Source organism: Varanus komodoensis, unplaced genomic scaffold (genome assembly GCF_004798865.1).
Source record: "Varanus komodoensis strain SLA01 unplaced genomic scaffold, ASM479886v1 scaffold12, whole genome shotgun sequence".
NCBI lineage: Eukaryota > Metazoa > Chordata > Lepidosauria > Squamata > Varanidae > Varanus > Varanus komodoensis.
The window spans coordinates 25,598,666-25,612,417 of record NW_025335349.1 but is presented as its reverse complement, the minus strand read 5'-3'; the positions used below and the strand labels follow the sequence as shown (position 1 = coordinate 25,612,417).

General features: G+C 43.8%; 1 protein-coding gene and 2 non-coding genes across 3 annotated transcripts; all 3 read left to right on the top strand.

The window, feature by feature from the left end:
• The first annotated feature begins 2,233 nt into the window (after positions 1 to 2,233).
• Positions 2,234 to 9,268, top strand: ATP5F1B (ATP synthase F1 subunit beta). The gene is made up of 10 exons (XM_044421979.1): positions 2,234 to 2,437; positions 3,640 to 3,822; positions 4,503 to 4,677; positions 5,620 to 5,741; positions 6,020 to 6,204; positions 6,602 to 6,760; positions 7,591 to 7,713; positions 7,949 to 8,161; positions 8,380 to 8,581; positions 9,033 to 9,268. The coding sequence occupies exons 1-10, from the start codon at positions 2,305 to 2,307 to the stop codon at positions 9,128 to 9,130; spliced, it is 1,593 nt and encodes a 530-aa protein (XP_044277914.1). The 5' UTR covers positions 2,234 to 2,304; the 3' UTR covers positions 9,131 to 9,268.
• LOC123019354 lies at positions 3,859 to 3,933 on the top strand. Its single transcript, XR_006413919.1, has one exon. It is a non-coding gene; the product is annotated as a small nucleolar RNA SNORD59 (small nucleolar RNA).
• On the top strand, positions 5,876 to 5,947 carry LOC123019355. Its single transcript, XR_006413920.1, has one exon. It is a non-coding gene; the product is annotated as a small nucleolar RNA SNORD59 (small nucleolar RNA).
• Positions 9,269 to 13,752: the final 4,484 nt, after the last annotated feature.

Below are 13,752 nucleotides of genomic sequence, written 5' to 3'. Positions count from 1 at the left end.
TGGAAAAGGTCAGTTTACACTCTGATCCCAAAGAAGGGCAATGCCAAAGAATGTTCAAACTACCGCACCATTGCACTCATTTCACGTGCTAGCAACGTTATGCTCAAAATCCTACAAGCTAGGCTCCAGCAGTATGTGGACCGAGAACTACCAGAAGTACAGGCAGGATTTCGAAGAGGGAGAGAAACTAGAGATCAAATTGCCAACATACCCTGGATCATGGAGAAAGCTAGGGAGTTCCAGAAAAACATCTACTTCTGCTTCATTGACTATGCTAAAGCCTTTGATTGTGTGGATCACAACAAATTGTGGCAAGTCCTTAAAGAGATGGAAGTACCAGACCATCTTATTTGTCTCTTGAGAAACCTATATGCGGGTCAAGAAGCAACAGTGAGAACTGGACACGGGACCACTGATTGGTTCAAAATTGAGAAAGGAGTTTGGCAAGGCTGTATACTGTCACCCTGCCTATTTAGCTTATATGCAGAGCACATCATGAGAAAGGCGGGGCTAGATGAATCACCAGTTGGAATTAAGATTGCTGGGAGAAATATCAACAACCTCAGATATGCAGATGATACCATTCTAATGGCAGAAAGTGAGGAGGAACTAAAGAGCCTCTTGATGCGGGTAAGGAGGAGAGTGCAAAAGTTGGTTTGAAACTCAGCATTAAGAAAACTAAGATCAAGGCATCCGGTCCTCTCACTTCCTGGCAAATAGATGGGGAAGAAATAGAGGTAGTGACAGATTTTATTTTCCTGGGCTCCAAGATCACCGCAGACGGGAACTGCAGCCAAGAAATTAAAAGACACTTGCTCCTGGGGAGGAAAGCTATGGCAAATCTAGACAGCATACTAAAAAGCAGAGACATCACCCTGCCAGCAAAAGTGCGTATAGTCAAGGCTATGGTTTTCCCAGTTGCAATGTATGGCTGTGAAAGCTGGACCATAAGGAAGGCTGGGCGCAAAAGGATTGAGGCCTTTGAACTGTGGTGCTGGAGGAGACTCTTGTGAGTCCCTTGGACCGCAAGGCGATCAAACTGGTCAGTCCTAGAGGAGATCAACTCTGACTGCTCTTTGGAAGGCCAGATAGTGAAGATGAAACTCAAATACTTTGGCCACCTAATGAGGAGGAAGGACTCCCTGGAGAAGAGCCTAATGCTGGGAACAATAGATGGCAAAAGAAGAAGGGGATGGCAGAGAATGAGGTGGCTGGATGGAGTCACTGAAGCAGTCGGCGTGAGCTTAGGTGGACTCCGGGGGATGGTGGTGGACAGGAAAGCCTGGAGGAATGTTGTCCATGGGGTCGCGATGGGTCGGACACGACTTCGCGACTAACAACAACAACATTTTTTTCCCCAGAAAGGTTAAATAGTTAAGTGACTGAAAAGTGGAGACAGTATGCAAGTGGCCAAATAGAATATCATGGAAAGACCATATGGTAGGCCTATTTTCAATTAAATGTCCACCTTTGGTATGAAGGTTCCAAAAATGTATTTTGAAAATGGAAGGACTTCCTGGTATGCATAATCACATATGGCAATACATGATAAAATTGAAGTATGGTCCTAAGAAGTTTACTTCCTCCTATGTGGATTGCAGCCATTTCACTGTTCATTTCCAAACGCTGCTAGCCCAGTACTATATAAAGTTAGTGATCCTAGACTGCAATTCTGTGATGAATCACTGAGGATATATACTTACGTCTGACTAACTATGCACAGAAATATGCATTTATTCTAGTTTATTTTTTGTATATAGCATTTCTGAAATTAGCATTTCCGTTCCAAGGTCCAAGGTTTTTTCTGACAGTGCGCCGCCTTGCGCTCATGAGACCTGTGGAAATGCTGACAACTTCCCATTCCCAGAACGACATCAGGACCACGTGTTTGATAGGCCCTTTGCCCTTAAAAATTATGTCCGCCTCTTTCCTATTCATTGCCTAACAGTATCTATAAGGGTGGAACTTTAAAAAATTCATCCAATTATCAAGCGGCATATCTTTGGAAAGCATCACCTCCATCCAATAAGAAAGTGCTATTGTGCTAAACAGATAGCGCTTATTCTCAGGATGGTCACTTGCTATAGTTCCGCCTCTTTAAGACTGAAGAACGGATAGAGACGCCGAGCCTTCTCCAATCAGCGAGTCCTCCTGCTGGTGAGTGACACAGACTTTAACCCAATCAACTTTAGAAGGATGACCTCTCCCGACCAATAGCAGATTCAGGTTGCAGAGTTCCGCCTTTCAGTCAGAGCTGATCTAGGTCGGCAGCGGCACGGCGCTTTTGCTCAGTCGGTGGCCGCCATGTTGGGGCTTGTGGGTCGCTGCGGCGCCTCTTCGGCCGCCTCGCTGCTGCGGGGTGTGCGGAGTGCAACGAGTCCGCTCCAGGACTTGCTGCAGCTTCGAGGAGGAGTTGGCGCAGCTGCCACCGAGGCCCGTAAGTGAAAGGCTGCGAAGGCAGAGCGCTTGAGGGCGGGGTCACCTTGCGGCCTAGTGGCGCGAACGGAGGCGAGGATGGTCTCGACCTGGGGCAGTCGCCAGAAGCCTCCTGCCAAGGGCCTCTCTTGGCTGCCGGGGCACCCCATCCATCAGTTTAGGCGTGCCTCCACTTGGTCTTGTGAAGGGTGCGTGAATTTGCGGTATTGAACTGGGAAGCAGTTGTTCGTGCTGCACCTCTTTCCTTTTGGCCTGCATAAGTCAAGCCTCGGGGCCTGGGTGGGCAGGGGATACGAGCAGTCCAAGGTATGGCATTCGAGTTGCCATTGCACTCGCCGCAAGGCTTGCTTTGGTGCTTTTGCTGTGGGGTGTACGGAGGAAGCCGGTGCACATGTCTAGGGAGGTCTTTTCCGCAGATCGGGGAAGCGGGGCTCGAAGAAAAAGGTTGTCTTTCGTGCATGAGACGAGTGTCTCCGCTCTCGCTTCTGAAAATGCCTTCAGGAGAATTCTGCAGAGGGTGCAAAGCAATCTGGAAAGTTGGACCGGGTTGCTTTTCTGGCCTAACGGAGCAAATATTAAAAGAGGGTTTGATAATAACTAGCAATTGATCCCTATCGCGTGCATTTTAAGAGACAGCGTTTCTGGATCTGGAAACCGGGGATTGGAAGAAGAGAGGTATGGGCCTGCATTTAGGGTAGAACAGCCTTACCCAATCTGATGTCCTCTAGGTTCGTTTCATTATAACTGAGGGCATGGCTGGCTGTGGTGTGCTGCGAATTGCAGTTCAGCCAAGTAGGACATTACATATCCTGGAGAGATTACACTTGGTCTTCGCTTTACAGCAATCTGTGCTCTGTCCTGATCACTGCCTTACTTTGCCTACATAGCCTCTCATGTTGATGACCCCAAGGTGTTCTGAGTGAAGGTCACAATCTAAGCATTACTTTGGGGTTGCCTATGCTAAATTGATGTCTTAAACCTCAGCTCCCTTAGGGTATCTACTTGGGGTGTTGCTTGCAGTGGAACTGAAAATACCCTTTGATTGTTAATATTTTTATTGTATAATTTTTATATGCATTTCTTTGTTTTTGTTGTGAGCCACCCCGAGGCTTTGTTGCGATGGGGGCGGCATAGAAATGTTTTAAATAAATAAATAAATTAGCATCAAAATTGGTTTCTAAATGGATGTCCTTTATTACCCAGGCCGGAACTATGCTGCACAGACAGCTCCTGCAGCCAAAGCTGGCACCTCTGCTGGACACATTGTGGCAGTCATTGGTGCTGTGGTGGATGTCCAGTTTGATGAGGCCCTGCCACCAATCCTCAATGCTCTTGAGGTACAAGGCAGAGACACACGTCTGGTGCTAGAAGTGGCACAGCACTTAGGTAAGAGTGATTTCTCCTTAGTTATCTTTAACTCTTCCTTCCTTGATGATCCATAAAATATGACTTTCGTTCTTCTGAGTTTGCTGAAGCCATATTTATGATCTGAGAAGGACACTTAAATGAGCAGCTTGCCAAAGGACCAGTGGTCACATACCAAGTCATTTGGGCTAGGAGTATTGATTATTGTTGTATCCCAGTTCTAACTGGTTGCAATCTCCAGCTTACTATGTTTGAATTTCATGTGAATGCAGGTGATGGATGACATTGGTAATATGTCCTGATAGGTTAAGGACCAATTTGTCGCTCCAGAATTGTCAGTCCAGAAACTTTAGGGTATAATAAATTTTTACCTTTCCTTTTTTCATGAAGTCTTGACATTGGCATCCTGTATCAAACAAATTTTTACTGAAGGGCTGGTTTTTTAGTTATAGATTTGGTGGATGGGAGGTCTTGGTCTCCAATTATTGAACCTGAGGAGGCAAAGTATGTAGTTAGTGCAAGCAAATCTTAGTTACATCTTGTGTTATCCTTCTTAAGAAATGGTGTTTTGCATTTTTATCATTGGGAATGGACACAGGGGTGAGGAAAATGAACTCCTCTGAACCCTGGAATGCATTTCTGTGGTTGAAGTCTGATTTAGAGGTAATGGAATATTCTGTAATGCTTCTTTTCCTTCGTAGGTGAGAATACTGTTCGTACCATTGCTATGGATGGTACTGAAGGTTTGGTGAGAGGCCAGAAAGTTTTGGATTCTGGTGCACCAATCAGAATTCCTGTAGGACCTGAGACCCTTGGCAGAATCATGAATGTGATTGGAGAGCCAATAGATGAAAGAGGCCCAATAAAAACCAAACAGTAAGTGAGAATGTGAGGGATTAATATTAAGGCAATTGTTGTTCATAGGCTGAAGTAAAAAGCAGATTACTTGCTTCAGTTTCAAATAACATTGGACATTTATTTCTTTACATATTTGTTAATATTTGGCTGGTATGTTTAACCGACAGAATCTTCCAAGTGTTTAAAGACTCTTGCAACAGAAGACTTTTGACTGCTACAAATACTTTTGCTGGATTGTATCTACTTGGTGTTTTCTGTTGATAAAAGGCTTTCTGATCTAGAGACATTTGTTGACAAAATTAGAAGGGAGGCACTTTTCAGCCATTTCTGCTCCCTTGGCTAGCTCTTCTCCTGTTCTGAAACAACCTTCAACCAAATTTGTGGAGTGTGTGAACTACCTCCTTTCCCATTCTGTTGACAGAAATTTCAGCTGCATCAGAGAATTGCCCATTAGCAGAACACCAGTTGGATACAATCAGTTATCATTCTTTAATCTTTTAAGTTCTTCAAGTTCTGAAGCCATGAAGCTCTAAGAAATAAACTGTTAAATTCTAAATGGTATGTAGCAAATTTGTATGGGTACTCTGTTCAGATGCATGTAAACAAGTAGCTTTTTAGAAAATGGAGGGCAATGTCTGATTAGATGTTCTATTTTGCTTCATACTGTATAAGTGTCATCCTTGCTCCAAGACTAAACTAAAACTAGTCCAGTAACATTATAGAATGTTTTGGTCTTGTCATGCATTCAAACTTAGCTCTGCATGTATTATAAATAAATGATGTTAAACTGATGAGTAGGGTTCTGAAAATTAGAAGGTACATATAGAAACCATGGTGTTGCCCAGTGTAGCCTAAAAAAAGATATATTGAATAGCTGGGCTCAATTGTTGTAAAAGTTATATGAATGCTCAAGATTATAGGATGTAGGGTATTTAGCAGGAAGCCAACTGTCTCTTGCAGGTTTGCTGCTATTCATGCTGAAGCGCCAGAGTTTGTTGAGATGAGTGTTGAACAGGAAATCCTTGTCACTGGCATTAAAGTTGTGGACCTTCTTGCACCGTACGCCAAAGGTGGTAAAATTGGTAAGTTATCTAATAGGGCCCATATAAAATAAGTCTGTGTCTAGAGGTCGGGTGTCCAAAGCTTCCTCACAAACAGCTTGGGATAATTTCAATTATCAATCAGAACTTATGTACAGCTGATAGAAGCTTTGTTTCCTTCGCTGATGAGTAAACTCGTGACTTTCGTTCTTCTGAGATCACTGAAGCAGCTATTATTTCTGAGAAGGAAAGAGTGGTAATAGGGGAAGTAGGAGAATGTGATCATATGAGTGGCATATTAAACAGACTTTCTTTCCCAGGGCTATTTGGTGGTGCTGGTGTAGGTAAGACTGTATTGATTATGGAGCTGATCAATAATGTTGCAAAAGCCCATGGTGGCTACTCAGTATTTGCGGGTGTTGGCGAAAGAACCCGTGAAGGCAACGACCTGTATCATGAAATGATTGAATCTGGGGTCATCAACTTGAAAGATACCACATCCAAGGTGAGCAGAATACTCTGGTTACCCAAGAAGTAAAAGACTTTTTTCTAGGCCCTAAAAATATAACATTGATTGGCCCAGTCTTTCAGAATTCTGGCTCTTCTCAGGCCGAACAACAATAGTAAACTTAACAAAGGTTACCAAAGCAAAGGGATTGTATGTGCTTTCATACAGCATATAGCTATTGTGGGACTATAGCTCCATAGAAGTGCTATATACATAGGTGGAGAACGGGGATGAACTTGCTTCCCTCTGCAGTTAGTGTGCCGTGCTCTGGGAATAAGTGGATTATTGTATGCATACAATAATGTACCATCTTGATATAATCCAGTTAGGAGCTTGCAGTTGCACAGCATAATTCCAGCACATCATTAACTATGCAAAATCTCTTATTCTCCAGGTCGCGCTAGTTTATGGACAGATGAATGAGCCACCTGGTGCACGCGCCAGGGTTGCTTTAACTGGATTGACTGTGGCTGAATATTTCAGAGACCAGGAGGGTCAGGATGTGTTGCTTTTCATTGATAACATCTTCCGTTTCACACAGGCTGGATCTGAGGTATGCTTTCTTGTACTGGGTAGGGGCATTCAACTTCTTATTGGGGAAAAAAGGCTTATTAGTTAAGAACTATCTGTGTTTATAAGCCTCAGATTGCACATGCCTTAACCTGTAGACCATCTGCCATTAGAGAGGGTTTTTCAATCTCATTGTCGATGTAGTTCAGGGGATTTTGAGACTACATGCCTTACTGTGTTATTTCTATCAGAATATTAAAGTGTTGATTGTGTCTCTCACCTGAGTTGCCTGGCAGAAGCAATTTGTTTTATGTATCCTGCTGTTTAGCGAATGTTATCTAATTACTGAAAATGTTGCAAAAGATTTTTTCCTGTTGTAATTGAGAGTCTAGTGAACAAGTTTAATTTGTATAGTGTTCATGCTGTACTGTTCACTATGTCTGTGTGCATTACCTGTATTTTCAATCTGTTTATGAATCATATTAAATAGATTTGATTTGAGACAAGCTTGAGTGAGGTAGATGAGCTTCTGCAGTGATCCAAATCTCTTGCTCTGAATTCAGTGGACTAGTGCATTCTACTAGACTAGCTTTGCTCTGAAAATAAGGCCCACATCTTGGGGTCTACCAGGGAGGGGTTTCTGGACCACTTGGGTCTGTTTGCTCATAGTAATTGCAGTATGCTAGTCTACGGAAAATAATCCTGAGCAAGTACATGTGGGAGGAAATTGGTTGCTTTGTCCTTAACACCAAGGAGTGGTTCTTGTATCAGTAGCCTAAGACTCCTGCTTTCCATATAAGTAAGTGAGAGATTGGCATCTGCCAACTATAGTATATTTTGAGGACTAAAGAAGCAACATTCTTTCTCTTCCAGGTGTCCGCTTTGCTGGGCAGAATCCCCTCAGCTGTGGGTTACCAACCTACCCTAGCAACTGATATGGGTACCATGCAGGAAAGAATCACAACAACTCGGAAGGGATCTATCACCTCTGTGCAGGTAACAAATGTGAAATGAATGTTACTGTGAAGGGGCTTGAATTAACCCTGAGGTCATCATAGCTCACTTGGCAGAACAAGGGTGAGCTACTGTCTATATCCACCTCCTTTCCGTTCCTGCTCTATTGTGGCTGGCACCTTTCATTATGAAGGGCTGTGCAAAGCTGCCAATGTATAGGCTTACCATTGTTTCCATTGCTGTATGCCGAGTATGTGTGCGATACCTCTCTCCCCAGGCCATCTATGTACCAGCTGATGACTTGACTGATCCAGCCCCTGCAACAACATTTGCCCACTTGGATGCTACTACTGTGCTGTCTCGTGCCATTGCTGAATTGGGGATTTACCCAGCAGTTGATCCTCTAGACTCAACTTCGCGTATCATGGATCCTAATATTGTGGGGCAGGAACATTACGATGTGGCCCGTGGGGTACAAAAGATTTTGCAGGTAAGGAAGGGGATGGATCACGTGAAGACTCTAATGGAGAGATTACTACTAAGCATGTGCAAACATTTCTCCGTATGCTTTTTAGCAGGATGTTTTCTCCATTTTTCTTTCCTAGCTAGTAGCACTGCTTGTTAGGATGAAGAGCACTTGGCACATGGCTTACTCTGCTCCAGAGTGCCTTTGTTGTCTCTACCCACAGGCCTGTTCTGTCTTTCTAGGACTACAAGTCCCTCCAGGACATCATTGCTATTTTGGGTATGGACGAGTTGTCTGAAGAAGATAAGCTGACAGTAGCCCGTGCCCGCAAGATTCAGAGATTTCTATCCCAGCCCTTCCAAGTGGCTGAAGTGTTCACTGGCCACGCAGGCAAGCTGGTACCCTTGAAGGAAACCATCAAAGGCTTTCAACAGATCCTTTCTGGTAAGAATATCCTGATTACCCCTAAACGCCCCACTGGCTTGCCTTTGGAGCACTGCTTCCAAGGTTCCCCAATGACTCCTAGGTGTCATTTGTCCCTGGAAGATGTTATACCCTTCCACTGTTGTGTGCATAGCATCTGTAACCTTGACGCCCGAGTTTTCAGAATTTATTAACCAAGAAGTAGAACATGATCAGTCACCAGTTGCCTTAATTCTTCTATATCTGAACCCTAACCACGGAAGCATGGGTGTTGTAGTATGGGGAAGTTTATAAGTAGTTACAGGCAGGTTGTGGTAAATTGCTGCTTTGGTCCTACTGTGAACCCAAGAAAGGAGCAAAGTACACTCCAGTGAACAGCATGCTGTGCTGCTTATAGACAGCTGTTCTTCCTGAGTGATCCTAGCTGATCCCGTTGTCTGATTTGCTGTATTACCTTTGTTCTTGATTGCAGGAGAGTATGATCACCTTCCAGAGCAGGCTTTCTACATGGTTGGACCCATTGAAGAAGCTGTGGCAAAGGCCGAGAAGCTAGCCGAAGAGCATTCTTGAGCTTGTTGCCGAGGAAAAACTGGTTTGCTGTCCAGTCTCCATTGGTTCATATTGTCCAGATTCCCAGTTGGAAAGTTGTGTAATATGTCTGCAAGATATTTAAACATTTCCAATAAAATGTCTGGTGAAATCATAGAAGTGGCTCGTGTGTTGCTGGGGTGGGCAAGAGCAGCATATCTGTCATAACTTGTGGTAGGTGATGTTGGTTGCTTGGCTGACATTTGAAGAGAGATTTCTTGCTGGCCAAAGCGGGAAACCAGTGTTGTGTTTTCTTATTCCAGTGTGCAGCCTGGCGTGTTAACAAGGTTAAGAATCCTGGCCTGCAGCCAGGCACTTATCTCTAACTGCAGATTCTTTGCTTAGACCAAAATTGCCTCTGCAACCTTTCTGCTTTCTGAATGTGCTTTTTAATGTCTTTTAATATCATTTTCAGTCTTATTATTAAAAGCTTTTCTATCCTGTCCCCTACAGAACATTTCGGGACGGCTTAGAATTACAAATTACAATAACAAATTACAATAATTACAAATCTTAGTGTTCATGTGTTATGATTTGCAGTCTTTTATGAACAGATATCGTGCTTGAATTATGCAGAGGGTGAATTCAGGCTTGGCTTAAGGATTAGACAAAGAATGCCACTTTTGACAACATAGCCTAGATGGGTACAACTCAAGGAGCCCTGACCACATAATCTTCAAAAGGCTTTTCCTGAAATAAAGCTGAGGTCCTTCTCTAACACTTAGTGTGTAACTTCTACCAGATTCATTCTGTGACTATAAACCAGGTGTAGGAAAGTTTATTGGGCCATTAGACACATCTGGAAATTGAGAAAGTGTTGTTCTTACCACTATAAAGTTGTTACTGTGGGAGGTGTGAGTCACCACAGGTAAGCTGCTCAGAAGCCTGAGAACAAGGCACAGGAGGAGACCAAGCTCCAGCACACTGAACTGCCTTTTCTGTCCTTTCACTACATGTTCATTCTTCCCTTCCCCCCTCCCCACAGGATTGCCAGCTCTATTTTTCCAGGCACAGCAGGCACACGCAGCATTTTCTCCATCTCCCATTCATGCATGTGCATCTCTTACATTCAGCATGTACATTACACATTCATCATTCCCTTCTCTTTACTCGAAAAACATACAAAAATACACTGTTTTCAGGAAAAGACTGTTTACAGAGATTAAAACCTTAATTGTGTATGTACAACACATGGATCCTTCTCTAAAAATAATTTTAAACAATGAACAGGAACAGTTCAAGATTTGATTAAAAACTCCTATGCTGCCAAATGTCTGGGAGAAGTAGAAGATATTAACTTTGTGCTTAAAAGAGAAATGTTGGTAGCAGGCAGGCCTCACTGGGAAGGTAATTGGAGGGCCACAACTGGGAAGGAGGGCCTTGGATAACAAACAGTACCGATGGGTTCATGTTGGGATCAGAAGCACTCTGCCCAGTGCTGCAGTTGCAGGTCATGTAAGGCTTTATAATATTAAACCAGCACCTTGAACTGGGCTTGGATACTCATGCAAGCAGGACAGAACAGATACTAGGTGTTCAGACCACCTGATTCCCGTTCTCAATCTGGCTGCAGTTTTTTGCACAAGCAGCAGCCTCTGAACCATCTTCAAAAGCAGCCCCATGTAGAATACATTGCTATAATTAGCTTAGCGGTTACCAGCACAGACAACTGAAGTCAGGTTAGCCCTGTCCCAAGTAGGAGAGCAGCTGGGCTACCAACCAAAATTTGTTGGAAGGCATTGTGTGCTGCTCAGGCCACCTAAGCCTGAACAAAGATGGCTGCAGGAGAGTCCCTCAGCTAAAAACCCTTTCAGAGGGAGTGCAACCCTATCTAGAACAGATTGCAGCCCTATCTAGAACAGATTAAGCACTTCCAATCAGATTAGAACTACTTGGTAAGTGCATCACAGTCTTGTCTAGATTCAGTTTCAGTGTATTGCCCTCCTTCCAGTTGCAGCCAGGTCTAGCCCATACACAACCTCACCTGATGGAAGTTGATGAAAAATAGAGCTGCAATGTCATTGGCAAGTTATGACAGTATATGTTAAAACTTCTGGGTAACTGTATGATGCTTTCATGTAGATATTAAATAACACGGGACAAAACTTACTCCTGAGGAATCCCACACTAACCCATGGGGAGGAGAAATATTCCTCATGCACCATGTTCTGGAGCTGACCAAGTGGCAGTAAAACCACTGCAATGCAGCACCTCTCATTCCCAACTCAGACCATCCTCTGAAAGATACCACTGAAGGACCGTAGGGAACACTGCCTCACCCAAAATAGATAATCATATCGGGCAAGCATGCCTGGTTCAAAGTTCAGCCTGAATGCTGACTGAATTAGATGAAAATAATCAGTCCCAACCAAGAACGTCTGAAACTGGCTGGCCCATTTCCTGGGGAAGAAACATTAGTCGCTGGACTAAAGTTGATAAGGTCTTCCAGGTATCCAGAAAAAGATTCTTCAAGAGTGATTTCATAACTTCTTTCAGACAGCCTGAGACCACTTTCTTGAAACGAGGCATTAGTCATTTGGTAACCAAATTCTGAATACCAATCCTCTAACCACATCTTACCTAAACATCCAGATGTTGTTTCCTCCACATTCTCTGTCCTACTAGAATTGCCCGCTCTTATGGTAGTATACCTTTTAAGGGGTTTTGCCAGGCTGAAACAGAGTAGGTTGTATTTATCCAGGCCTGAAGACTGGGAACCCTCTGTCCTGTTAGTACAACTTATTGCTAAGAACTCAGCTTAAAGATGTTGAAACTCATTAAGCCTTGCTGTACTGGAAAAGAGTAGGAATCAATCCTGTCTGTGGTCACTATGGAATGCGAGTAATGCAGGATTAATTCCATTCAAGGCCTTGGGATCAGGAATCACTCCAGTGTCAGTTTCGTGGGCCTGCTGTTCCATCTAGATCTAGGGAAGGATGCAAGGTTACACCCCCTCCCCCAGCCTTGCTTGTCCCAATCCCATTTCAAAAACAGGTAATTTGGTTGAAGTTATCTTTTTAATAACTGGTTCATGAGGCAAATAGGACTTTTGTTTGAATGGGCTTGTTTAAAGCTGCCCCTTTCTGGCTAAAAAGGGTAATCACTGCAGGAACGGCTGTTGCTGGTTGCAGAAGGCTAGTTTTGTGCAATGTGGCAATACTTCTGGGCAGCTTTGTTATACACAATTTCCGGCTGGGAAGCAAGTATCTTCACTGCAAAGTAAATATGCCTGAATTGGGAGTGTTACTCTAAGTATATTCTACACAAAGGCAAATTAGGTATCTTATCCAGACCACTGGTAGAATCTTCATCTCAAGATTTTGTTCTTTTCATTATTTATATATAGATACAATATCATCTACATAGGTTCCTTGAAATCAACATACAATAAATATGATCCAGCAATGCAGTGCAGCTACAAAAAGGGCAAATGCTATTTTAGGATGCATTAATAGAAGTATTACTTCCAAATCATGAGAAGTAACAGTTCCTCTATACTCTTCACTAGTCAGACCACATCTGTCCAGTTCTGGCACTAAGTTTTAAGAAAGATGCAGAAAACTTAGAAAGGGTCCAGAGGAGGGCAACAGAAATGATCCAGGGTTTGGAAACACTGCCCTGCGAGCAGAGACAGAGAACCGGGCAAGTTCAGCCTTGAGAAGACTGAGGAGGGACATGTTATCACACTTTAAGTACCTCAAAGGCTGTCACAAACAGGAAGGACAAGATCTCTGCTTGCTGATATCAGAGTACAGGACACAGAATAATCAATTCAAGTAGCAACAACCCAGATTCAGGCTGAACATCAGGAAAAGCTTCCTCACTGTCAGAGCAATAGGACAGTGGAACCAGCTGCCTAGAGAGATGGTGGGCTCTCCCTCACTAGAGATATTCAAGGAGGAACTGGACAGCCATCTGAGTGGGATGGTGTAACTTGGTGTCCTGCAACAGCAGGGGGTGGACCCAGTGACCTTCTTGGCCCCTTCCAGCTCTACAATTCTATGAAATAAAAATGACAGAAACTGTTCATAATGTTTGCACTAAAAGAATATTTTAATTAGCTGATTGAAATTATTTCTCGATTTTGCTCAGGCTCCAATTCACCTTCTGCAGGCCTGGCACAAACAGAAATGGTTATGCCAGGGGTAAAATTGTGCTCACAGGTCATGTAGTCACACTGCAGTTCCCCTAACCCCCCAGACACAGCCAGTGCATTTCTCTCCCCTGCTCTCAGCCCCAACATCCTGTCATCAATGCTGGAATGATATGAGGCAGCCCTGGAATGTTCCATGCTAGGAGGCCTTAGTCTGGATCCAGTGCACACCCAACACAAGGAAAGGGGAAGGGTCCCCACCCATCCAGACTAACCCCTTCCTGTATGGGTAGCCTGCCCTTTGGACTCTCCACTTGTCCCTTGCAGCTCAAGTGTAGGTAGAGTGCAGGTCTTAGACTCAAGAGATTCTGGGTTGGGTTCTGAATTGGGTCCTGGTCCCAATTCAACCGTGAAGCTCATTGGGTGACTTTGGGCCACTCATGGACTCTTGGTCTAACGTACCATACGGAGATGTTGGAGAATAAAATGGAGAAGAACATGCAAGCTGCCT

Bases quoted from the DNA above. Each gene is read 5' to 3' on its own strand.
- ATP5F1B (XM_044421979.1), top strand. From the start codon at position 2,305: ATGTTGGGGCTTGTGGGTCGCTGCGGCGCCTCTTCGGCCGCCTCGCTG. The intron at 3,823-4,502 runs GTAAGAGTGATT...TTTCCTTCGTAG, and splicing joins AGAAGTGGCACAGCACTTAG to GTGAGAATACTGTTCGTACC. The intron at 7,714-7,948 runs GTAACAAATGTG...CTCTCTCCCCAG, and splicing joins GATCTATCACCTCTGTGCAG to GCCATCTATGTACCAGCTGA.